The sequence below is a fragment of the Musa acuminata genome, chromosome BXJ3-9 (genome assembly GCF_036884655.1).
Source record: "Musa acuminata AAA Group cultivar baxijiao chromosome BXJ3-9, Cavendish_Baxijiao_AAA, whole genome shotgun sequence".
NCBI lineage: Eukaryota > Viridiplantae > Streptophyta > Magnoliopsida > Zingiberales > Musaceae > Musa > Musa acuminata.
Window position 1 is genome coordinate 47,232,465 of NC_088357.1, and position 25,036 is coordinate 47,257,500.

A 25,036-nucleotide genomic window follows, 5' to 3' on the forward strand; every position below is an offset into this window, starting at 1 on the left:
ATGCATCATCATATAAAGCCAAAAAATAAATTGTATCATGAAAATGATCGATATTATCACTTTTTAAGAAACTAAATATTTATTACTATTTGGTGTTTCTATGTTGAGATTTATATTTGACTTTATTTTGTATATCATAAAGTTGGTTATTACTAATTATGTTATGTTTTGGATCATCTATAAAAAAATATATCGACAACTCCTTGGCCATCCAGAAATCACCTCCATGGATGCCATCCCTAAGAACCGAGTTAGATCACTGCAAACCCAAATTTGTCATTGCAGTGGACATACCAATCCCTCGTTATAAACACTTCATCAACAACAGTCTGATGCACGAAGAAAGCCTTCAGAATCTTCTGCTCAGACTAAAAAAAAAGCCTTCAAAGACCATTGATTTAGGCATTGATTTATCCATGAAAGAAGTAGAAAACTGTACAACAATGATTAATTTTCAGTTCTGATCCAGATCATATTTCCTTGTCTAACATAATCCCAGTTAGAATTGACCACATTGCACTCACTATCAATTTGCATTTGTTATTATTATTAATTTCCTTTCAATTTTTTGCAGAGTTTAGAATTCAGGAGGAGAAGCTTTTTTGTTTTTGGGGTAGCAGACGGCTAACCAATTTTATTGCTCATTCTTCTCATGATCCAACAGGCAATCCATATCTCAGGCGCATAGCCATGCAAACCACATGCAATGTACTGGTTAACTCCTCACTCCTTTCATGCAGCTGTAGCTTCCTCTTCCACCTGCTTCACAGTGATCTCCTCCTCCTCCTCCTCCACTGCAGGAGCCTCCAGTGGCTCACCGGTGACGATAGTCTCCACTGGCACATCAGCGGGCAGCGGCTCAGGTGTCTCCTCCTGAGCCAACTCTTCTTCCTTCTCCTCAGCCTTTGGCTCAACCTCCACTGCCACTTCTTTGGTGTCTTCTTCTCCAGGACCCACCGGTGCATCACCGGTGATGTCTGTCTCGGCCGGGACATCGGTTTTCGGTGGCTCCGGCATCACCTCTTGAGCCACCTCTTCTGCCGCTATCTCAGATGCTGCTTCTGTCTCCTCCTTTGGCTCATCAACCTCCACTACAGGAGTATCAACCTTCTCGGTCACAGCATCAGCTGCCGCCTCCACCTTTGTTGTTTCCACCTCGGCCACTTCTTCATTTGCTGCCGCTGCTTCTTTTTTTTCAGTTGGTTGGGTCTCTACGGTCTCCTCTGACAACGCATTAGCCGCAGCTTGAACCTATGAGGCACCAGCATTACATCAAATTAAGCTATTAGAACAGGCTTCTTGCATTGACTTGGCACTTCTTAGTCAATATGCTTCTTGATTAACATGAAAAAGCTTGATACTAATATGCACCTTCTCGCACAATATATACAAAAAAAAAGAATAATAATGGTTCTACCTCAGCCGTGGCCATGGAGAAGAAAGAGGATTGATGAAGAGCTTTGGTCCAAAAATAGGCCAAAGAGACCAGAGAAAGTTGTGTGGAGGAACGATGAGGGAGGGTGTGCTTCATATAAAGCATCTCAGGGGCTTAATGGGAAGATAAGAGGGGAGAGAAGAACAATGGTGGGATTGATCTTGTAGCCTCTCATACCATAATTACAGAGAGAGAGAGAGAGAGAGAGAGAGACCAAGCACGTTACCAAGTGATGCAAAAAGTTGGTCACGGTGAGAAGGATGATGTTTTGTATGATATGGGAAGGACGGTGGCGAAAGGCCAAAAGGGAGGTATACAGTTGAACAGTGCATTCACCACTCCATTGCCCATAACTAGCAATCTTCGGTGAGTAGTGAACGTATTGGGCTTGGCGTACCTGCGAGTAAATGCTGCGCAATTCTGTGGCCATGCACGTGAAAAGGGGACCCTCCTCGGTTTAGCTGGCTACGTAGTTTCCAATCGAGTTTCCACTCGATCACTACAAAGTTTACATGTACATACATACATACATGCATGCTCAAACAGGAAGTATACTGTATATATAGTATCTTGTTCAAAAATCACTGTCCTAAATATCTATTCTGCAGGAAAAAAACCATCATTTAAGTTCTCCTCCAATTTTATTTCTTCGAGGGAATAGTGGGCCACAATTATTGCTATTCTTCGTTTCTGAGACCTCTGTGGTCATTACTGATATGATGTCCATAGTAATGTATGACAAGTATTGCTACTCTTCTGCTTCTTCTTGGTTGCTGATCTTTCAGTATTCAGATTCCCTTCTCGTATCCTTCTCCTCCTCTCTCCGAGCCGACACCATTGATGGACTCGCACCAAACTCTCAACAGGAAGCTCTTCACAGGCCTCATCTGATAGTGTGTAGGTGGAGGTCGGGTCCCGCCGCCATTACCCTCCAGGACTCCGACGCCGATCTGACGTGGAGACACCTAAATTGGGCGGTGGATTCGGGCCCACCCAACAGCACAACCTGCCACATATAGGTCAGCACAATCAAATTGTGCCCTGCACCCGTCGTTAGACGATGATTCTAATCTCTGGTGCAGGACAAAAGGTCGGGATGATCTCCAAGAGGCAAAAGGATTCTGATCCTTAGCTTGCCAACGCTGCCAGGAGAATTGCTTTCGTATAGTATTATCCTTGTCTTCAGAATCTCACGACGAATTCCATTCTCCCAACATCTTTAAGTACCTTCTTCCCATTTCTCACAGAGATCATCCGAAGCCATTTCAGCTCTTCTTTCATAAACCATGCATGTCCATCCAACCTTAAGCGCTACCCAATATTTATGCCATGTTCCTGTAGATGCTAAAACCTTCTCTCCCTCTTTACTGAGGAAGAACATCTCCAACAGGATGCCTAAACGGTGTCTACCACCACACGCAAGTTCAACGCCGACCTCGTCGGACGCAGCAGGGGTAGAGGTTAGCAAACCCAAAAGATCGGTCGGCGCAAGACTGCGTTCGGCCGTGAGGAACAGAAGCATTAAGGAATTCATGGAAACCATCAACGAGGAATGGAGAGATTATTCTAGTTCCATTCCAATTCATTATTTGCCAATGGTAAAGCTTACTTAACCGAACAATCGCTAGCACAAATTCTCTTATACGTTTCTGTGGTTGCAGGAAGTCCTGCAAATGTTGTACTGTTTCATGGTGAGGAATGGCGGGATGATTCTGATCAAACCGGCAGAGGATTATGGGGTTGATCTCGGCATCACATGGACGGCGAGTATGTTGGCCTATAATTTGTGACAACATCCTGCTTGCAGGGATAAGATTGCAGCATTACATATTTCCGAGAAATTTAACGTGCAAGCAAAACCTCGTCTTGCAGGTTTGACGAAGGATCAGTTACCCTTGGCCTTTGGCTGCAGCATCAATACAACTCAAGCATACAAGGGGACTGTACTGCTAAAGTGATATATCTTGATGGAAGATGAATTCAGTATAACTTGTTCTTCGTGATTTCTAAATTCGTGTTTATACATCTATTGCAGGAATGCAAAATATATTGTTGACTCACTGATCCGAATGCAGTTGACACAGGTAAATGACACACTGTTTCTGCATCATCAAGCCAAACTACTATTCATTAGTATCATGAGATGGCTGACAAATTCTTTCTTCTTTCCCATTTTGACAGAAGTTGGAGAAGATTCTTCTGCCCATGATAGATAAGCTTGCACTCAGCTGCTCCCTTGAAACGAAGGAAAGGATGGCCCTAATATTTCCCCTGCTTAGTGTACTGGTCATGGTTGTATCTCTTATCTCCTTAAAGAACACAGTAGTCTAACATCCCATGTTTCTGTACATACATAAAAAAGATCAAGAAATAAATCAAGTATTCCACTTCTCCGTGAATTAGCTGATGGAAAGTCGGGCATGGGAGAAGAATGGAACCACATAGAACTCATACAAGCAGATTCAACGCATGAGCAACATTAAGAACATTTTCCAGGATCTTCTTGTCGCAGAATGTTTCTGATCTGATGAAAGATGTCAATGTAAGAGAAATAAGCGACGTATATGAATGATGTCCTCGATCATCGTGGCATCACCAACAAGCACAGCAATGGGTATTCTACACTGAATATTACCAAGTGAAATTGAAAGAAGAAGCGTCCAAACGAGAACACCAAAGTTCTTTAAATGCTTAGCGTACATAGAACATGCGACAACAAGATCAATCAAAAGATAAGAATAAAAGATTTCATCTCATCTCTCCATCTGGGCAAACAGGAGTAGTTTCTTGAGTCAGATTCTTGCAGTCGTGCTGCACAAGAGTCATCGATCAATCACGTTGAGTGCGCTACACATGCATCTCATGATGATTCTGAAGTGGAATCCTTCGCAAGTGCAGCTAAGATGTTCTTATCTTCGGCTGGCACCAGCAAAACCATGTCAAATGGCTGCACTTGAAAGCCACGTCTCGTTGTGGACATGCAAATCATGAGAAAGCCATTATAAATATGAGAAAAGACGATGCAGCAGTGGGCGTCCATCATGCTTTGAGATTACGTAGAGACACTCTTGACGTCTTTAAGATTCACATTAGGATCTGGATCTAAACCGACCCATGAGTTATATTGGATCCGGGTGCCGGCTTAAGATCTAGATCCGAAATGGACAAAAATCTCTCATTCTCTCTCTCTCTCTCTCTCTCTCTCTCTCTCAATCATGCTTATAATTCATATCATATAATTATGAACATAAAATTCAATTGATTTCTTATTTTGATGAAGCAATCAATACGAGAATAAACACAAACTATACCTCCAAAATTTATCAACCATTTTTTAGATAAAAATACTTACTTTTGATGATAATACTTTTAATTTAAATCCCATTATAACAGAACAATTGGACACCAATTAGTTCCATATTGCATAGTAGCATATGACTTATCATAATATTACAGCTCAAAAGTAATTAGTTCCATCATATATGTTGTATTATTCTTATTAATGTCCATAAGAACTACAAGTGGTTTATATATATCCACACATTAGGATATAACCAGCATCTCAGAACTCACAGATGCGTCTGTCTTAAAGAGCCAAATGGCCTGGAAACACCACACAAAACAGATCATGAAGCCTTCAATTTCTCATGGAATGACAAGCTTCTCTTTCATGATGGATTTGATGTCAGGACTTTGGGTAGATTGCAAGGTGGAAATAGTTGTGAGAGCTGTGCCATGATCTGTCATTCTTTCTTGGTGCATCAACTCTTTCCTTTGGGTCTACATGTTACCTTCACGAGGGCCATTCTGGTGATGAGCACCAACTCACACTCACCAGCTGCCACCCAACATACTTCCAGACCATTGAACCTTAAATTGGACTGCCCTCACACCCCTACCTCCCTGGAGTTTGTGCATCTCCTGCATCCTGGTCACACAGCAGTTCCTCTAGTTTGGTCAGTTCTTCAAACCCTCATCCTTGCTGCATTTAGTTCTATCATGGTGGTTTAAGATACACCTGCTGTTAGTTTTGGTAGCTTTGTTCTCTAAGAGGTAAAGGTGATTCTTTGTGCTTTCTGCTGGCTTGGATCTTCTTTTTCTTGTTATTTTTGGATGGAATGCTTCCACATCTTTGTGAGTACTACAAAGTGTTCATATGCTTCTGCTACCATTATTTCTTTGTTAAATAACATATGAATCTTTGTATCCAGTTTGGAATATAATGGGCAGAATAAAAGATAGGTATGTTGCTTTCATGTACTTGGTATCTGAGAACTGGGGACATATGTTGGTGCTGTCTCAATCAATCTGATAGCTTCAGTCTATTTGGTGCTGTCTCAATAACTTTTTATTTTTACAAGATAATTACTCTAAGATTTAGTACAGAAGAAGAAATGAAAAGGACTTGCATCCACATGTTTGCTTATTTCTGAAGATAGTTCTTGCAGGAACGGGAGTGACAACACAAGAGGAGGAGAAAATTTAGAGAAATGGGGCTTGCGGCAATCTTTTGTGTGATTTCTCTGCTAGCTTTATCGATCTCTTCTCCTACAACTGCACAGACTCCACCAGCCCCATTCCTACCTCCATCTCCAGCACCTGCTCCTGCGCCTGCCCCACATTTCGTGAACCTCACGGAGCTGCTCTCTGTCGCTGGCCCTTTTCATACCTTCCTCAATTATCTACTACAAACTCGAGTCATCGAAACATTTCAGAACCAAGCTAACAACACCAAACAAGGCATCACTATCTTGGTTCCCAAGGATTCAGCTTTTGCATCGCTTAAAAAGTCTGACCTTGGCAATCTTACCCAAGACCAACTCAGGATCCTCTTCCTCTACCATGCCTTCCCCAAGTACTATTCTCTATCCGATTTCAAGAACCTGAGCAATTTGAATTCTGTCAGCACATTTGCTGGTGGGCAGTATGCTCTGAACATCACTTATACGTTTGGGCTCATCAGCATCGGTTCGGATTGGGCAAACCCGAAGATTACTAGCAGTGTCTACTCGACAGCCCCAGTGGCTGTTTATGAGATCGATGGGGTTCTGCTTCCATTAGCAATCTTCAGCTCTGATCCACCACTAGCACCAGCTCCGGCGCCAGCTCCGGAGGCCACGAAAACATCGGATATAACTCCAACCCAAAGTGCAATCGGTGCTGCACCCAAAAGCTCCGAGTCATCAACCAGTGGTGGCTCTTCATACATCGCCAGTGTTCCTCTCTTGAACTGCTTTGTTTTTGCTCTTTCCGGCAGATTGATGCTTACTATGTGAGGAGTTGTGCTACCTGGAAGATACTATAATGCATATGCACGTTCACTGCCTTGGCATTGTTTTGGTTCGATTCTGGTCATTCTTGAAGACAGAACAGATACCTTGTTGGTAAAGGAAATGTGACATGTATCAAGCTACAAAATTCTATGTATTCATTCTTGTGTTCGAGATGTTCTACTTTGTTTTACGAGTCTCATTCATGAACCTACAAAATCCTCTAAGATGTGCTTTACATTCATGTTTGATATCCTTGAAAAACTATGTATTATTTCAAGTTGGTCAATTATAGTCTATATTACAAGAGGTATAATTATGAAATATTATTGATAAGTTATTATTTGTCATCATCATGATGTGATATGTTATATAACGACACGAGACCAAACGCACTAATGGTCGACCCCAGTGATCACGCTCGATAAATCGATGACATACAAGTCAAACATATTAATCGATGACATGCGATCAAAATGGCCGAAAGTGCAAAATGACGATGCATAACTGAAATGACCAAAATCAACGATGAGTAATCAAATTGCCAAACTCAAATTGATGATGCATAGTTGAAATGGTCGAACAAGCAAATTGACAGTAGACGATTGAAATAAATCAATGACGCATAGCCGAAATGGCCGAACACTCACATTTTGACCATGCACAACCAACTACTTGTAAAAAATATTTTTGGTATCGCAACCTATATCACTTCTCGACTTGGTCCCTTTATGTTCGAGTGAGTCGAGAAGTGAGGGGGCTATTGATATAGAATCGATGACTTGTCGCTTGATCATTTAGTAAAAACTCAAAACCTTAACTTTCTCTCTTCTCTATTTATTCTTTTTCCATCGATCGCACGGCTTTCACACGCGCATGTCTCCACGTCCATTTTTCTTTTTTTCTTTCTTATTTTTAATAAATTAGATTTGGGCTTAATGTCCAAGCCTACCTATGGGCTGGACCAAACATAATGAATATCCTTTCAAAGAATATAAATTCACTTTGGAGAATTCTAGTTTTGTGAATGAAATCCCACACTTAGATGACATGTCTTACTAATCGTAAAATTTCACATGAAGAAAATTTTTAACATGTTTGCTATATCAATTTTTTTTTCTTGTACCTAATTCGATCTTCCGGCTCATAATCTCGATGTTTTGATTCATACTAATACGAATTATATATTTATTTTTGATAAAGTAAGTAATTATATATTTATGTTTGATAAAGTAAGTAATTATACGAATTATATATTTATGTTTTGATCCATTTATAGAAAAAAAAAACTTTTACTTTCATTTATTAGGTCTCAGTGCCTATGATCGAGTAGTGAGAGAAAACAAAATGTTCCTTACAGAGAAAAAAGTAATCTTCTCAATAAGTTTCAAACATCCACACATAAGCACACACGTATATATATATACATAATTTGAAGATACGGTAGTGGGAGACATGTCCCGTTTGGTTCACATGCAAACATCCATTAAACACACTGTAATCCTTCAACAGTAGAAGGGATAGGAATACGAGGAGTTGCAAACAGCTTCAGCTCAGTTTTCCTTGTTACAGTAACTCCTAAGGTCTCGCTCATGTCCAATTCCTCTGATTTCCTGCCATCGGGCAGCTTCCAGTCGAAGTAGAGGAGGAGCTGCGCCAAGGATAGGTGTATGGTGGCGAGCCCAAAACCCAGTCCAGGGCATATCCTTCTTCCAGCACCGAACGGCAAGTACTCGAAGTTACATCCTTTGAAATCAATGGATTTGCCTTCAAACCTCTCCGGCCTGAAGCTCTCGGCCTCTTCCCAGTACTGTGGATCTCTGTTGATCGCCCATGCATTGACCAAGACTGGAGTGCCGGCTTCTATCTCGTAGCCGAGCACCTCACACGTCTTTCTACACATTCTTGGTATGAACCTGACAGGTGGGTGAAGCCTTAGTGTCTCCTTAACGATCGACTTGAGGTAGTTCAGCTCCACGACGTCTGTCTCTTGTATCCTGTTCTTTCCCTTCAGCTCTTCCATCACCTCCTTCTGTGCTTTCTCCATTATCTTGGGGTTCCTCATCAGTTCCGACATGGCCCATTCGATCACTATAGATGAGTTCTCGGTCCCTCCGACTAACATGTACTATAGATAAAATCATGGAATCGAAAGAGTTAGATAACGGAACACTGGTTTCATGTACATTGTGAACACTAACGACTACTACAGGAAGTAGCACTCACGAGGATCACAGCCTTTATTCCGTCCATGGTCATCGGAACTTGTAGTTCGGATTCGTCTTTAAGCCTTAGCAGCGCATCGACTATGTCCTCCTCCACTTCGGCTACTTGCCGACCTTTGTTCATATTGGCCTTAACCTCATGCTCCTTAATTATGTCATCAAAGATCTTATCAAGCCTCCGGCGTATCCTCTGCAACTTGAACTTGGCACCTGACAGGACGTGGAGGAGCTTCAGCGACGGAAACATGTCGACGGCATAGAGCTCTCCAAGCACGTCGATGACCTCCCTGGCGACCAAGATGAACGTCTCCTGGTGCTTGCTTCGTGGGCCAATCGCCGCCCTGGATATGATGGCGTTGGACATTCTGAAGAGCTTCTCTCTCATGTCGATCGGTTGTGTTGCCGTGGAGATGTCTCGGATCACGTTAAGGGTCTCTTCCTCCCTGATGGAGGCGAAAGACCGGACGCGCTTGGTTCGGAGCAGCTCCATGAAGCAGATGTACCGAAGTTGCTTCCAGTAGGGGCCATAGGGGGAGAAGATAACGTCGGAGCAACCGTAGAAGACGATATCTCCTACGACGACCTCCGGCCGCGCGGCGAAGTTGGGGTCTTGGTTCTTCAAGATCTCTCGGGCGGCTTCCCGGGAGGAGGCCACCGCGAAGTCTACCTGGCCAATTCTGACAAGCATGAGCGGCCTGTACGTGAGAGAGAGGTGGCGAAATACGCGGAAGGAGAGCCGGCTGGCCAGGTGGTGCATGCATCCGATGATGGGCAGCCTCCACGGACCAGGGGGAGGTCGCGGGTATTGGACTTTGGACTTGCTGAATCCTTTCTTGATGAAGATGATCAAGAAGAGCATGGTGGATACTACCATGGGGACGGAAGCCAAGAGAAGATGCTCCATGGAAATGACGCTATTCGCTTGTCCGTTGGCCTTCGCCCGAGCCACTAACATATAGATGTACGCTTACGTTTGGCAGGTAACCCTCCGCGTGCGGCACGTGCAAGTGCTGAATAAGACGGAATTCCATAAATAATACTTTTCACTAGTGCTTATAGAATCCCATATTGTTTACCTGATTGATCATTATTTTTCTAGGGGGTAATTTTCTCTCCTCAAAATGAATATACCTGATGATCCACTCACTCGCATATATTTATTTTATTGTGAACACATATATTCAATTAGTCAATTCATAGTTTAATCGATTTAGTATTGCCTATCTCATTTTGATAAATTGATTTATTAGTTTTATCCAACTTGAATAATTTAACTCAGCTTTATTGTTTAAATAATAAACCATCCGAGTAAAAAATATATCATTTTTACTTTAATACCATTTTAGAAAATATGACAAGTACCAATATAAAATTTTATTTACTACCCATCTCATTTAATTTAAATCTCACTGTGATTTTGGTTCTTTTTTACTCGAAAGAGAAATGATGTACAATAGCGTCGATATTTGTATTACAAAGTAAAATAATTATATGTCTTATCTATCTCTAGATGACGTGTTAAGAGTGATTAATTGTACTACATCATTAGTAAAATTGAGAGTGATTTATTGAATTCGTTGGACGACATGTTAACATCATCAAGTATGTCATATTCTTAAAAGACAAAAGAGGAGCAATTACAAACCTATCTCTCTATTCATCACCAGATTAGATCCATAGTAGCCAATTGGATCTTGATTTCCTTTATCACGAATGAGAATAGCCAATTGGATCTTGATTTCCTTTATCTCGAATGAGAATGTATGTACAATCGCATCAGTGTAATCTCCTTTCTCCAATGAACATTCGTAGATTACCTAGAGATGAGTGTCTTCCATAATTTTTCATGTGAATTGCTTTTATGGTATTCACGTAAGAGAATACAAGTTAGGGTGGATTTGAAGGTGAAGCAATAAAAACATTTTTAATCCTACTTAACAGGTTGGCACTGCGTTTCATCCCATTTTGACTGAACTGCTATCTGTTGTAGCTGTAGAAGGGAAAGACCCATTGTGGGTTGATGAAAAGCTCAACAACGACGACTCTTATGAGGTTTTTGGATAGAGATGCTTGTGATAGGTGCAGGTTGCAATGTTGCTACCAACGATGCCGACAAGTAGTTTTGTGGAGCTTGCCAGAGAGGGAGTTTGCATGACATCATGCATTCCATCATGTAAACAGCGTGGATCCATGATTGCTCGGGTAATATACAGAGACTTAAGTCTGACACGAGTGGCTTCAGGTGGGTTAGCTTGGATTTTAGTGGGACAAGCCGTATTGCCACTCACAGATCTGCTGTCTGCTTGCAGGTTTATTATGATAGCATCGAGCAGGAGAACAGTGGCTACAATGAAGCAACTGCTATCGAATCAATCTGCATATTAAAGTTGATGATCTGACTCTAACTGGAACCTTCTCCAGAAACCAAGAACCCTATCTTAAACCATGTACGATCCATTTGAAACTTGTGAGAAATGTAAATTATCTCATATTTATTTTTAGGAAAGCCGACAAATATGCTCAATGCTTGGCTTCACAGGTTAGAACCATGGCTGTTGCAAACGGATGATCATCGACAGCCATTCATGCTCATTTCAAGCACTTACAATCTGAGACCACATGATGCAAACCTTTTTTGACATCTTGCTACAATCTTCTTCCTCTTCTACTGCATTTTTAGACTGTCATCAACCACTAGCTCTTGAGCTGTGGTTTTGACTTCGGAGGACATCTTTAGGGTTGGTTGTAGATGCCTCGAGGAAGGTCTTGATGTGTGGGCATTACAGGAGTAGAAGCTGAAAGATCAAGTGAGGTAATTTACCTTGGAAACAAATGATGTACCAATAAGCGTCCTTAACTTGAATTAGGGGATTGCTTATGCAATCAACATCACAATCTGCAGACTCAAGCAACTAAACATGCATACCAATCTGATACGGTTCTGAAATATGTATGCAAGATTCACATGTGCAATCTAAATTTGCTAGTTTCAGATTAGCTAAACCAGCACAAATCCTTATAAAGCAAGTCACTGAAGAGGAAGGAGCCAAACTTTCAGGGAAGTCGTCACAACAATGAACAAGAAATATCACAATCTGCGTCCAACAACTCATAATGATGATCCAGGTGGCTGCGATGGTGGAAATTATACAGTTGAAAGCACAAGGTTTCATATTTTGAAGTGCTAGGTATGACAGCATGGCACACCAATTCACAAGTAATGGATGCAAAAAAAAGAAGAGAGAGTTGGTGCTAACTGTTTTTGCAAGATCTGATGCCACATTTACTATTAGCATCACATTATACGTGTACCAACAATTTCTGAAAAGAGAAATTCCTTGCTTCTCGTTCTAATACCAGGTTGTTCCGGATATTCAACTGTTCTGATCCAGTAAAGCATCTGATGAGAGAGATGCAAATACAAAGAAACAATCCTAGATGTTACCGAGTTACTGCCGAGAGCCACTTTAAATTCTCTATCCAGAACATATTATATAGGTTACCATCAAACCACACCTGGTTCTATCCACACAAGAGATCTAAAAGAAGCCTTGAACCCTAGATTTGGACCATCACTTATTCTTTTGTTTCCCATATCAAAAACATGCCAAGCAGTTTCATCACCAGGTTGGGTGAAATAAATGCAGTTCTCTCTGCACCCAGTATTTTCCACTGGAAAACATAGAGACTGTATATTTCCCAAGAAGATCGCATGGTCCCTCAAGCTCTCTACCTTTACAAATGACACTTGTGGAAGAAGCCTCTGGTAAATCCTGTTTTTCATGTTCAACAATGATGTGTCTTGCTCAAGCTGGAATACTGAGAAATCATTAATGGGGCCATTCTTATCTTCTCGTGCTGCAAAAACCACCAGAACCTCAGAATTGCACTTAATCAAGTACATACTTAGTTCTCCCTCATCCATAAAGCGCCAAGAGTCAACCAATGAAGGTTCCGAGTCTGCACGGAGAATCGAGTCTACAACAAACAGGAATGAGTCTTCTGCAAAATAGAGCTTCCCATCTGATAATGCAGAAAACTGAACAAGGAATGAATCAGACAAATTATCCAGTGTCGTCCACTCATCATCTCCAGTCCTGCAAGAAAGGAAACATGACTCCTTTTTGTTTCTCACCTCAGCTAACAAAAGACATCTGGCTGTAGGAGTTGACGACAGGGTGACAAAAACATCGCCTTCAATCTGAAGTGGTGGAAGCTCGATACTTGCTCCTGTTAGAACATTTACTATAGACATATTGTTCGATGATGGATGTCTCAAAACCAACCAGCTTTTGTAGGCACCACAACACTCACCATTGAGCTTAGGCCGCCTAATCAAGGAGCACCTCTGCTCCACTGTGCTAAATAAACGAACGGTGCCAGGCCTAAGGTGCAGGAGGCATGGACTCTGTGCTCCCATGGGGTTGTAATTCTGTACTGCAGCTCTCCATGTCCTGCTTACTCGACCAAGACTTAAAGCTTTGGGCCAGCTCAAACGATTCAGGATTAGCTCAACAATATCTGCCGGAAGATCACGTGACACTGATGATGACAACATCTTAGGATGTGCATCAGAATTTCCTGGTGTGCTTTCAAACTTCCTTTCCATATTGCTGGTGGTCATCATCTTTAGTGTAGTCCTTCTCTTCGGATGTTCAAGTTTAATGTTCTTGCAACATAAACAAATTTGCGAAATTCAGCACCAAAACCATCATTTTTTTGGAAAACAGAAAGAATTTATGAATTTGATATACTTATCTTACAAGTTAAATTTCTTACTAAAGAATAGGAAGAATCCATGATACAAGCCCTGTAACAGGCAGTACGCTCGGTACCAGGCATATATTGAATGGCACGAGCCCCTACGTGGTAAACCTTATATTATGCTTGAACCATCAGGTTTACCCTGGTTCATGTACCCATAGGTTATTAGACTGATAAATACAACATGTACCGAATTGTACCAGGCAGTAATATAAAATTTGATGCAAGTGTACTATATGTATTTTGAAGCAACACATCTCAAGAGGTAATGATAAATATCAAGATTAAAATGAAAACAATAAGCATTTCATGCTTCATAGCCTACAATAACAACCATGTACCTATCTGGGGCTCGCTAAAAAGATTTTTTTTCCATGATTTAATCCTAGGCAACATCACTAGTTACCCTAAGAACAATAACATTAATTTTTGTCATTTATAATTTAGTCTTCTTAGGCTTTGGACATAAACAATCTCTACTGGTGAATCAAAATTAACACCCATCAAAGTCTTCCCCCGAGCCTGTTGAGTATCAATACATGACATGATATGCATATTCCAGAATCCCTTTTGTCAAAGCTAAAACTTGTCAAATTCGATGCACATTACCAGCCAGGAAACATGAACATGTAAAGGAAGAGAAGACTGTCTATAAAAAAGAGTCTGCCCTTCTCAGTTTGATCCGAAAGGTTCTCATAATTCTCTTCTAGTATATAAAGGGAGGGCCATCTTTCATCATTCAAGAGAGATGACGATATATTTTTCTGTTACAAGAGAGAGTTATTATGTTTTCTTCTTGTAATTAGAGAGAGAAGTTGTAAATCATTTTTCTGTAGTGAAATCCATGTAGGCATGCTCGTGGATGTTTCCCTCAAATTGATTGGGGTTTACCACAGTATAATTTTAGTGCCAATAATTTTTGCTTTTCTTGATATCAACTTAGTTGTGAGAAATTGCTTCACCCCATAGTTTCCTAATAACAGCAACCACTCACTAAATGATTACGCTCAATCAAAATGCAACACTGGAGTGCAGTAGTTAGGCAATGGGGTCATGGTTTCCGACCAGGTATTCCAAGATACCAGCAACAGTATTATACCCAAAATTGGAGCAAAATAACAAGCCTAGAAGATCACAAATCCCACATAACAAGTGACAAAAAACTATTTTTTTCAAGAATTAACAGCTCTAAGATGCAATTCCTAACTCATGCTATCATTGACTTCTCTTTTCTCACTCCCGAGCTGAACAATAGAGATTAATTGTCTTGAAGAAATGAAAAAGAACGAAACAAACCTACTGCAATTTCCGGGAAAAAAATGAAAAAATAACATCAAAGATAATCTATTTACTTCTTAGATTGCCTTCTTCCGCAGGAACAACTGATAGAATCGTAAACGAATTCACGAACCGATCCGCATCAGATTAAAGAAGAGTCCAAATAACTCAACAATTTAGGATTCGATCAATGAAACCAACCATAAGAAGCGAGAAAGATGTGAAATTGAAAGAGGATTTGATTTCAGATTCTCACCGTTCGTGCGGTCCGCTCGCCCCCTTTTTCCTCTTCCTACGAGCAAATCTCATTCACGCCTAGGAGAGAGACCAAGACGGCATCTTAAGTCGTCCGAGTCATGTCTAACTCGGCCCACGAGTTAACTCGGAGCGCGTCCTTTTCCACGGCTCGCAAGCTCCCGAACCAAGGCAGGCATATAAGGTTTAGAGCAACGACTCGTCGACCTGGTGGAACGGTTCGGACGAGGGAGCGAGTTGACTCGGAACTCCACTTGCGCGCATCCATTGAGGGTATTCACGTAATTTAAATTCGTTTAATGGCGATTCGTCGTTGGAAATGAGACAGATCATATGACGTGTTGTCCAGCTGAAGTCCCACGTGTTACGCACGACGATAATTATGTAACGTAATTACGTGTTTGTCCCTTTTTATCTTTCGTATACGTTTTCTAACCGGTCAGGAACTCTTAGGGTTCTCGCTGATCTCTGATCCCGGTAACAATTCCGACCGATTTGCTATAGAAAGCTTGGATTTTTCACAAAATTCTCGGCGTAATTTCTGCATCCGAGCTTAATTTTGGACTTGGAGGAGGACAGCTCTTATCCAGTTGAGGAACTGAAAGAAACCGTAGAGAGGATTGCTCCTTTGGATGGAATCTGGTAGAACTCTTATCCAGTTGAGGAACTGAATGAAACCCTAGAGAGGATTGCTCCTTTGGATGGAATATGGTGGAGGCATATGAGAGATGAAGTCATGCAAAGATTGTGTTTTGATTAGTTTTCTTTTGAGCAGTCGTCATTCGAACAGTTCTATGAACTTTATTTCTCTTTTGGGGGTGGATAGAAGATAAGATAAAAAAAAAGAGGATTTTAGGTATAATCGTATAGATTATAATTATGTTGGCGTTATGTAAAATATTCTAATGTCATAATCGATATCTAATAGTGATAGATTGAGATTAATTTTTTTTTTCTATTTTGCAAAAATATTATGATTGGATTTAAAAATTACAGTAATATCGATCTATAAAAAAAACTAGACTCGTCTTCTCTAATCTTCTTATTTTTCACGATATCATCAAGAGAGATTGAGAATAGATTTATAATATTAAATTTTGGTATTTCATTTCTATAGACGAGAGTATAAGGTTTAGGATAGTAATTAAGGAATCATAACATATATATTATAATCATATCATAATTTTAGGATATTAAAATATAATCAAATCTATAATATGTCTTACATAGATATGTTCACGTAATTTAGCATTATCTCACTTATCATTAATTGATAAGATATAAAAAATTTAAAATCAAAATAAATAAAATAAAATTTTATTAAAAAACAATTATACAAAATTAGATTTTAAAATTTTAAAAAAGTATTATATATAAATTATAAAAAATACTAATAAGTATAATAATACTATATTAAGTTTAACTATCAATACAAGTTATAACGATTATATGTCATCAATGTCATACTTTATTCTATGTATCATAACACTATTAATTTTTCATAATAATATTTATAATTTATTTTTTCAAGATAATCATATTATCATATTCAATTATAATATACATAAACATAAATATAAATAGAATAATAAAAATAAATAATTTAAATTCTTAATAAATAGTATTTATCTAAACACGTATTACTAGTTTTATGGCTTACATATAAACCTCATTTTAAGAACATATTTTTTAAATACTTTAAGATGTAGAGTTTTAGTAAATGGATTAGCAATATCAAGGTGGTACTCAGCAAGTCTCATTCTAGACTCTTTCTCTAACCACCAGTATCTTATCTTGATGTACTTGGTACTACTAATATTTATAATTTATAAAGAAGAAAACTACTATAGTATTATTATAAAATATCTTCAATAACCTGATAATTGAATCGACTATACCAAGTTCTAACATAAAATTTGATAATTATAAAACTTGATTTGTAGCCTTAAAGTATGTCATAAATTCAGCTTTTATTGTTAGTGATGTAAGAAGCGATTGCTTTACACTTTTTTAAGAAATTACCCTTTTAGCTAATATGAATATAAATCTTGAAATAGACTTTTTTTTTTTTTACTATTATGACAACTTATAAAATTAGTATCTAAATATCTCATCAATTCAAGATAATTTAAGATAATCTTATGTATGTGACCATGTAATCCTTTATCCTATACAGATATTTTATCATTTTCTTGACAGCTTTTAAATATTTTATTCTTGGATTGCTATGGTATCTATCTAGCATTCCAACTATAAAACTAATATCTGGTTTCGTATAAATTTGAGCATATAATAAATTTTCAACTATGAAGGTAAAAGAAATATTCTTCATTTGATTTTTTTTTGTTCTTAAGATATCAGTTTTAACTGAATCTTTTACCTATAGTAATAGGCATATTATTAGTTGAATAAAACTACATACTAAATCTCTCTGAGACTCGATTAATATATATTTTTTTAGATAGTCTTATGAATCTTTACGATCTATCCTTGAATATCTCAATGTCAAGAATAAGCTATCTCATTCATATCAACTATCTTAAAATTATTGATGAGATACTTCTTAGTTTTATGTAATAAACCAAGAATAATATTGACAAGTAAAATATTGTCCATATATAAGACTAATATAATAAACTTGCTTCTACTTACTTTCAAATATATACACTAATCAATAATATATATTTTTTTAATTGAAGGAAGTAATAGTATCATAAATTTTATATACCATTGTTTGAAAGCTTGTTTTAAGGCCTCAAATGGATTTTCTAAGTTTATAAGCATAACTTTCTTTTTCCTCTTCTATGAATCTTTTAAATTGTTTTAGATAGATTTTCTCATCTAGATTATCATTCAGAAATACTATATATATATATGTATATATATATATGTATATATATATGTATATATATATACATATATATATACATATATATATACATATATATATATACATATCTACATATATATATATATATATATACATATACATATATATATATATACATATACATATACATATATACATATATATATATATAGTAAATCAAGATGTTATTAATGTCATGACGATCCATAACAAGTTCTTTTTACAAACTAAAGAAAATGTCTCATTATAATCGATGTCTTTTTTTTTTACAAAATAAATCTTTAACTACAAGTCTAGCTTAATATCATTTAATATTAACCCTTATACAGTAATTGGGTAATTCAACGAATTCCTAAGCATCATTCATTCAGGACTATCGATTTTAACTCTTTTTTATCGCATTATATCACTTCTCAAAATCATTATATTTCATAGTTTATGAACATGATAAGAGGACTTTTGTTTCCTACGTCATAATTTGATTCTTATAGATATATCATAAAATAATAAAAAAATGATAGGTCTTCTTTTCTTTTGAGATCTTCTTGAAATTGTCAATTGTTATTGTTCTATAAGATAATTAGCAATGACATCAACATCATATGAGAGTTTATTAATATTATTTTATTATTTACCCTCATCAATTCTTTCAGTGATATGTGAAACAATAGTATCTTAAATATAGGAGTATCAACCTATATATCTTCTACATCAAAATTATTCTTTTGAGATTTTTCACTCTCACTAATTTTATCTTTTTTTAAGAATCTTATATTATCAAAGTTTACTAATCTCGTACTATGATTAGGATAATAGAATATGTCGGTATCCTTTATTTTTTTAGATAATTAATAAATTATCTAAAATTATTTTTTGGATTTAATTTATTTTCATGTAGATTGAAGACTCTTATCTTTGTAGGATAATCTCAAATATATAGATATCTTAAACTAGATTTCCTATCAATCCATAACTTAAATGGAGTTATTGGAATTGACTTACTAAGAACCTTATTTAAGATATATATAGTTGTCCTAGGAGCTTTAATCCAGATCAACTCAAGTATAGAGAAATAACTCATCATGCTCATAATCATATTCATAAAAGTATGATTTCACCTTTCAATAATGTCATTCTACCATGGCACACCTAATAAAATATACTGAGCACAAATACCTTATTTTTTTGAGAAATCTAATAAAAGGACTAGGATTTTGACCAGACTCATCATATCTATCATAAAATTTATCACCCTATCAAATCTAATAATTTTAAATTTTTATTTAGTTATTTTTTGACTTTATTTATGTACATCTCAAGAGAATCAACGGTCTAAGATTTTCATATATTAGATACACATAGTCATATCTTAATATATTATCTATAAATGTGATAAAATACTTCTCGCTATTGAGATAAGAAATATGAAGTGTTTTGCAAATATCAATATAAATAATCTCAACAAGTTCTTTACTTTTTATAGTATTTTTCTTTGTATGTTTAGTTTGATTTCTCTCGATATAATATATACAAATATTAAAATTAACAAAGTCTAACTATTTTAAAATATTATCTTTTACTAATCTTTCAATTCTTTTCTTAAAAATATGCTTCAAATCAAGCGTTTGTGCCACAGAAGATATACTATCATTGAAATTATGTTTCAATCTAATATTTGATTGCAGATTTGTATGCGAGGAGTATCCAAAGTAGAGTGCAACCTCTTTAACTCATTATATGCACAAAGATCGAGGTTGATTATGCTAGTACAAAGGTTCTCCTTTTTTTTTTCTCCTTACTAATATAGAGTTAAGGATGTATCTTTATACTAAACTTAAGGAAAAAGAATATCCTATAAAGATTCTACAGGGAAGGTAGTTCATAACTGACTCGAATTACCCTCTAGGTTTTCAAAAATATTCTTATGAATATTCCATAGAAGAGTCAGTTCGTAACCGACTCGAATTGCCCTTTAGGTTTTCGAGAATATTCCTATGAATATTTTATAGAGGAGTCGGTTCATAATTGACCCGAATTATCCCTTGGTCTTTTATAAATATTTCTATGAATATTCCATAAAGGAGTTAGTTCATAACCGACTCGAATTATCCTCTAAGCTTTCGAGAATATTCTTACAAATATTTTTACGAATATTTTATAAAGATGTTAGTTCATAACATACCCAAACTGCCCTATGATCTTCTATAAATATTCTTATAAATATTTCACATGAGAGGTAGCTCGATAACTCGATAATTGATCCGAGTTATCTTTTGGGCTTCTATCCACATGGGTAGGAGAGTGTTAGCCTTACATGGTGTTGATGTGACAAATAGTGACTAGCTAATTTTATATTCTCTATCACAAGGTCACCGATGCCTTTGTAAACTTAATATTTAAATTAATTCTATATAAACCATCATACATAATTCTAAAGCCAATTTTTATTCAATCATAAAATATATTAAGTTTACCATTACCTAAAAAAAGATAATATCATAACTAATCAATTATAGATAGAGAAACTAAATTTTTAGAAATAGTAAGAATATAACATGTGTTTATAAGATCTATTAGATGACTCGTCTTTCGGCGTAGGTGATAAGTTATCACTGCTATCACTTTCATTTTGAGATGATTCCCCATAATGATGAATCTTTTATATTCTTTTAGTTTTCAAGGTACAAGAAATCTATGTATATTATTAATAATATGAGTTGAAGCACTATAATCAATCCATCAAGTATAAGAACGAATATTTATAATGTTTGATTCGAAACATACAAAGACCAAATTTATATCTTTCTTTTCGAATCAAGTCTTACATTTAATTTAGTCTTTTTTTATATATTTTTTCTTGTCACAAAAGAAGTATTTTATTGTTAAAGCTTTCTTTTCATTAATTTGCTTAGCATTTTCAAACCCAATAAATTTATTTACCGAACGACGTTTCAACCTTCCTTTTTGGTTATCAACTCCTCAAGTAGTAGTCATAATATTATGAGACATTTTTTGCTTTAACCTTTAATTCTTCCTGAACACACATAATAGTTAGCTCATTCAAGCCTTATTTTACTTATTTATATTTTAGTGAATCTTGAATGGACTAAACTAAGGAGGAAGAGAGTTAAGAATGAACTGTACTAAGAAAATCTTATCTACATTTATGTATAATACTTTAAGTTTCACAACCTTGATGTGATCTTGAATCCCTCAAATGCCATCATTTTGAGCTATATTTAGTTTCTTTATTAATATATTAATTAATAACTTATCAACAGATTTAAATCTATTTTCTATAGTTCTCAAATATTCTCATACATTAATTGCAAGTGGTAACGAAGTATTTATCTTATTTGTAATTGTTATTATAATAAATAATAAACTATTTAGATCTTTATGAAGCATTCATTTTATTAATTTGTTACACAATACTTTTATAGTTAAGTCAAGCAGTTAAAATACAATCAAGATCAAGTTTGATTAAAATATTTAATTTAAATAAATCAAATTAGTAAATTTTATAATTAAAGACACGAGTCAAAAAAAATTAATTTTAGAAAGATAAAACTATACTTTTCTCAGGATATATAGTAGAAATATATAATTTCTGAAGGAAAAAACTATTAAGAGGATACAAACTAGAATTAAAAGGATTTATAAGTTTTTTTTTTCTTCTCGATCAACATGGTGCATGGCTGGCCACCGTAGTGTATGATTGTTCTCACTTGGTCGACCGACGACTCCATTGGTCGTCGTGCCATGCCACTGTGCTAACACATGACCTCAACACACATGGGTTCCTTACCGACGGAACACCTTCACGGCCATGCGTCACCAATTGTCGTTTGACCATGCGGTTGTGCTCACATGTCGATCGGTGACCCCCATCGTCGCCACAACGTGCGGCTATGCTTATGCATCGAATAATGATCCCAATTAGTCATCATGGATATTCTTATCCACCTTGTAGCTATTGGGAATCGTGGCCTCCAAAGTCCAGTCGACACCCGTCGGGGCCAATAAACATCATCGTAGGCAATAACATTGCTTCATTTGCAACTGCTTGCGACCAAGGCAAGCAAACCATCATAGGGTCGACGACTCGTGATTGGTTGTCTCACCTCACTACACTTCAACTACGTACAACAACACCTACCACTACCCTTAACAATGCTATCACCAAATAAACTATCGATGATAGTCCATCGATTAAACATGATGATCCTCGCATCACCTAAAAAGCAAGCGATAGGACGAACAAGATTGATCTAAATACAAATGGATTTAAATACAAAATCGATATAAATACAAATGGACAAGATTGACAATTGTTCAAGTATCGTATAATCAAAACTAAATAACATATTTTCGCAAGCAAAGGGTGTTAATAAATATATCTAAATATAAAATAAATTTGACATACTTTTATAATATAAGACATTTGATTTAAAAATATAGTTTTGATACCAATTATAAACACAAAAACTATAATTATGATAGTGTTATGCGAAAGCTTTAATACCAAAATCAAAATCAAATAAAAATAGATCAAGATTGTATACCATTTGATGTCATTCAAAAAATATTTTATCTGAATTACAAACACACTGTCATCAAATCCGAAAACTACAATGATACCGATCTACAAGAAAAACTAGAGTCGTTTTCTCGTCTCTTTTTATCCTTCACAAGATCACTACGAACGATGAGATAAGAACTAAGGGATGTTAAGAATAGATATATAATTTTAATTTCTAATGTTTCATCCCTAAGAGAGCATATCTTTTATAGACGAGAGTAAAAATTCTAAAATGATAATTATGAAAATCTCTTCTACCAACGTTATCTTCTTATAAGAAATCCTATTATAATTGAATTTCTTTTTTATTAATTAATAATTAAAATCTAATCAAATCTATAATATATCTTATCTAATTAGATTTCTATTGATTGATAATCAAAATCCAATCAAATCTATAATATACCTTATCTAATTAGATAAAACTATATATAAAACTATATACTGTAGAATTGAGATCATATATTATCCATGAAACCCATAAATCTTGATGTCAATAAATTATTTCCAAAATTTTAGGATCATAATAAAGATTTTTACAACAAACTACTAGAGATTGTAGAATATCAACAAGCAATCAAACCAAAATTCAAGTCAACATAACAAAGATGCCAACTTCAGGCACTTAGCACAAGAAGTGGTACCTATCCACAGTTCATAACTAGAAAGATCTGAGTACTGAATTCAAGCACAGGGCAGAACTCGATCTTAAGACATCAAGAATACTAATTCACACAAGTTCACCAAGATACACAAGCACCAAGTCTGTTTCAAGTCATTGGAACTCCTCACAACGTGTTCCTTTCCTTTGTCATCAGCCCATGGCATACTTCTGCGTCCATGACCGTGCTATTTCTTCGTAGCGGGACCTGTGTGTTTTGTATATGTGTGCAATCTCAGGGACAAGAGGGTCGTCTGGGTTGGGATCTGTGAGCAGAGATGAGATGGAGAGAAGCACTTTGGATATGGTCAGAGCTGGGCTCCACTGGTCCTTCAGGATATCAAGACAGATGCTTCCATTTGAGTTGATGTTTGGATGGTACACCTGCACAAGTACAACGAACATTTCAGCAAAAAGAAAAATGATAGCTAAAGGTAGATGTAATCCACCACCATTAATGGTGTTTCAGGTGGCAAACTCTGCACATATAGAAGTTGCAGGACTTATTGGATATGGGACGACTCCATTATATTCATCTTAGCGTGTTCAGAAGATATAGAGAAAAATTATTGATCTAAAAAGTCCTACAGTATAGAGTATAGTAATAGTTCAATATGTATCCTGGTGGATATCTTTCCCCAGTCTCTATAACATTCACCAAATATGCCTTGGTGAAGTGCAACTCAAAAGCCAACCAAAGTGGAGATTCACTTGATTACCTATTCTCTTCATTTACACGTGAAATCTTAATCACACATCAAAGGTTTGTGAGCCTTGATTGAAATAATGCATAATTCGAATCCTTTGGAATGACATTTCTTATTTTCTAGCAACAAAAAGCATAAGACCTCATAAGTTTTCAGTGGCCACCATCAGTGCAGCAGTTATACTACTCGTAATCAAGAGTCAAGTTACGACTCGAAGCAATTTATTCACAATAAAATCTGTTATAAAGCCAGATGTTCTGTTCAGGGTAGCAACTGCATAAGGCCTCAAGCTCTCATCAGCCGACCTCATAAACTGTTTGTCGCTATATCTATTCAAGAAATTTGTTATTTGCGGTGTTCCACATGCAATATTTCTTGTTGTGAAATTCCAATTACTGTACAAAACAAAATCATACATGAAAATTACTATGATGACTATTAACATCTAAATATCCATGAATGTAGAGATGATTGCAAATTGAAATGAAGCAGAAACTCCACACCCTGCTGCTAGCAAGTTCTCTATTGTGACATATAAGCCTAGCCTTCCATTTTAGCACTTACATCCTTGTTAATTTTATATCTATAGTTGACACTAAATCTGACTTTTTTAAACATGAAACAAGGTTTCAAATTTCGTCTAGACCGGTATGTACTAGGCAGTTTGTACTGGTCAGGGCATGAACAGGCTCATGAACTACCCCATTTCGGGTGGTCCATGACCAATCATTAGTTATCGGGTGATCATCCTCATTTTTTATGTTTAGGGTTAAAGCAACTCCCCTGCGCTCTTCCCTCAACCCTCAATCTCTTTCACTCATGCCGCCCAAGGGTCCAGTACCCAAGATTTTAAATTATGGCATGAACAATCTATAACCTTTTCCAAAGTAGGCTGATATTTTCAATGTGCAAAGTAAAACATACCAACGAACGGTGTTTCATCCTTTAGATGACTACCAAAAAGTTTCAAATATTAGAAATATTATAATG

The 25,036-nt window shown here is 36.5% G+C and overlaps 6 protein-coding genes across 11 annotated transcripts in view; 2 read left to right on the plus strand and 4 right to left on the minus strand.

Annotated features, from left to right (window-relative positions):
- Nucleotides 1-593: 593 nt before the first annotated feature.
- On the minus strand, nt 594-1,575 carry LOC103999232 (uncharacterized). The gene is made up of 2 exons (XM_009420912.3): nt 1,418-1,575; nt 594-1,251 (listed from the first exon to the last, which is right to left on the minus strand). The coding sequence occupies exons 1-2, from the start codon at nt 1,538-1,540 to the stop codon at nt 733-735; spliced, it is 642 nt and encodes a 213-aa protein (XP_009419187.2). The 5' UTR covers nt 1,541-1,575; the 3' UTR covers nt 594-732.
- Nucleotides 1,576-2,523: 948 nt separating this feature from the next.
- On the plus strand, nt 2,524-3,818 carry LOC135648903 (uncharacterized). Its single transcript, XM_065166914.1, has 5 exons — nt 2,524-3,033; nt 3,097-3,202; nt 3,308-3,389; nt 3,471-3,519; nt 3,617-3,818. Exons 1-5 carry the CDS (start codon nt 2,722-2,724, stop codon nt 3,764-3,766), a joined length of 699 nt encoding a protein of 232 aa, XP_065022986.1. The 5' UTR covers nt 2,524-2,721; the 3' UTR covers nt 3,767-3,818.
- Nucleotides 3,819-5,269: 1,451 nt separating this feature from the next.
- Nucleotides 5,270-6,761, plus strand: LOC135648497 (fasciclin-like arabinogalactan protein 7). Its single transcript, XM_065166249.1, has 2 exons — nt 5,270-5,391; nt 5,884-6,761. The coding sequence occupies exon 2, from the start codon at nt 5,926-5,928 to the stop codon at nt 6,709-6,711; it is 786 nt and encodes a 261-aa protein (XP_065022321.1). The 5' UTR covers nt 5,270-5,391; nt 5,884-5,925; the 3' UTR covers nt 6,712-6,761.
- Nucleotides 6,762-8,191: 1,430 nt separating this feature from the next.
- LOC103999235 (premnaspirodiene oxygenase-like) lies at nt 8,192-9,846 on the minus strand. The gene is made up of 2 exons (XM_009420914.3): nt 8,932-9,846; nt 8,192-8,833 (listed from the first exon to the last, which is right to left on the minus strand). Exons 1-2 carry the CDS (start codon nt 9,832-9,834, stop codon nt 8,192-8,194), a joined length of 1,545 nt encoding a protein of 514 aa, XP_009419189.2. The 5' UTR covers nt 9,835-9,846.
- Nucleotides 9,847-12,016: 2,170 nt separating this feature from the next.
- LOC135580873 (uncharacterized) lies at nt 12,017-15,366 on the minus strand. 4 transcript variants are annotated; one of them, XM_065169576.1, is made up of 3 exons: nt 15,229-15,352; nt 13,710-13,836; nt 12,017-13,599 (listed from the first exon to the last, which is right to left on the minus strand). In XM_065169576.1, the coding sequence occupies exons 2-3, from the start codon at nt 13,770-13,772 to the stop codon at nt 12,436-12,438; spliced, it is 1,227 nt and encodes a 408-aa protein (XP_065025648.1). In that variant the 5' UTR covers nt 13,773-13,836; nt 15,229-15,352; the 3' UTR covers nt 12,017-12,435. The 4 variants fall into 4 exon arrangements, with proteins under 4 accessions (XP_065025648.1, XP_065025650.1, XP_065025649.1 ...); XM_065169578.1 differs by having other exon boundaries at nt 13,694-13,836; XM_065169577.1 differs by lacking the exon at nt 13,710-13,836 and having other exon boundaries at nt 15,229-15,366.
- Nucleotides 15,367-23,278: 7,912 nt separating this feature from the next.
- The window catches only part of LOC135586361 (ubiquitin-conjugating enzyme E2 5A-like), a 6,872-nt gene continuing 5,114 nt past the window's right edge, over nt 23,279-25,036 (minus strand). For all 3 annotated transcript variants that reach the window (XM_065169400.1, XM_065169401.1, XM_065169402.1), the window contains exon 3: nt 23,279-23,723. In XM_065169400.1, the coding sequence (XP_065025472.1) occupies nt 23,493-23,723 (231 nt within the window). In that variant the 3' untranslated portion in view covers nt 23,279-23,492. The remainder of the gene's footprint in view (nt 23,724-25,036) is intronic.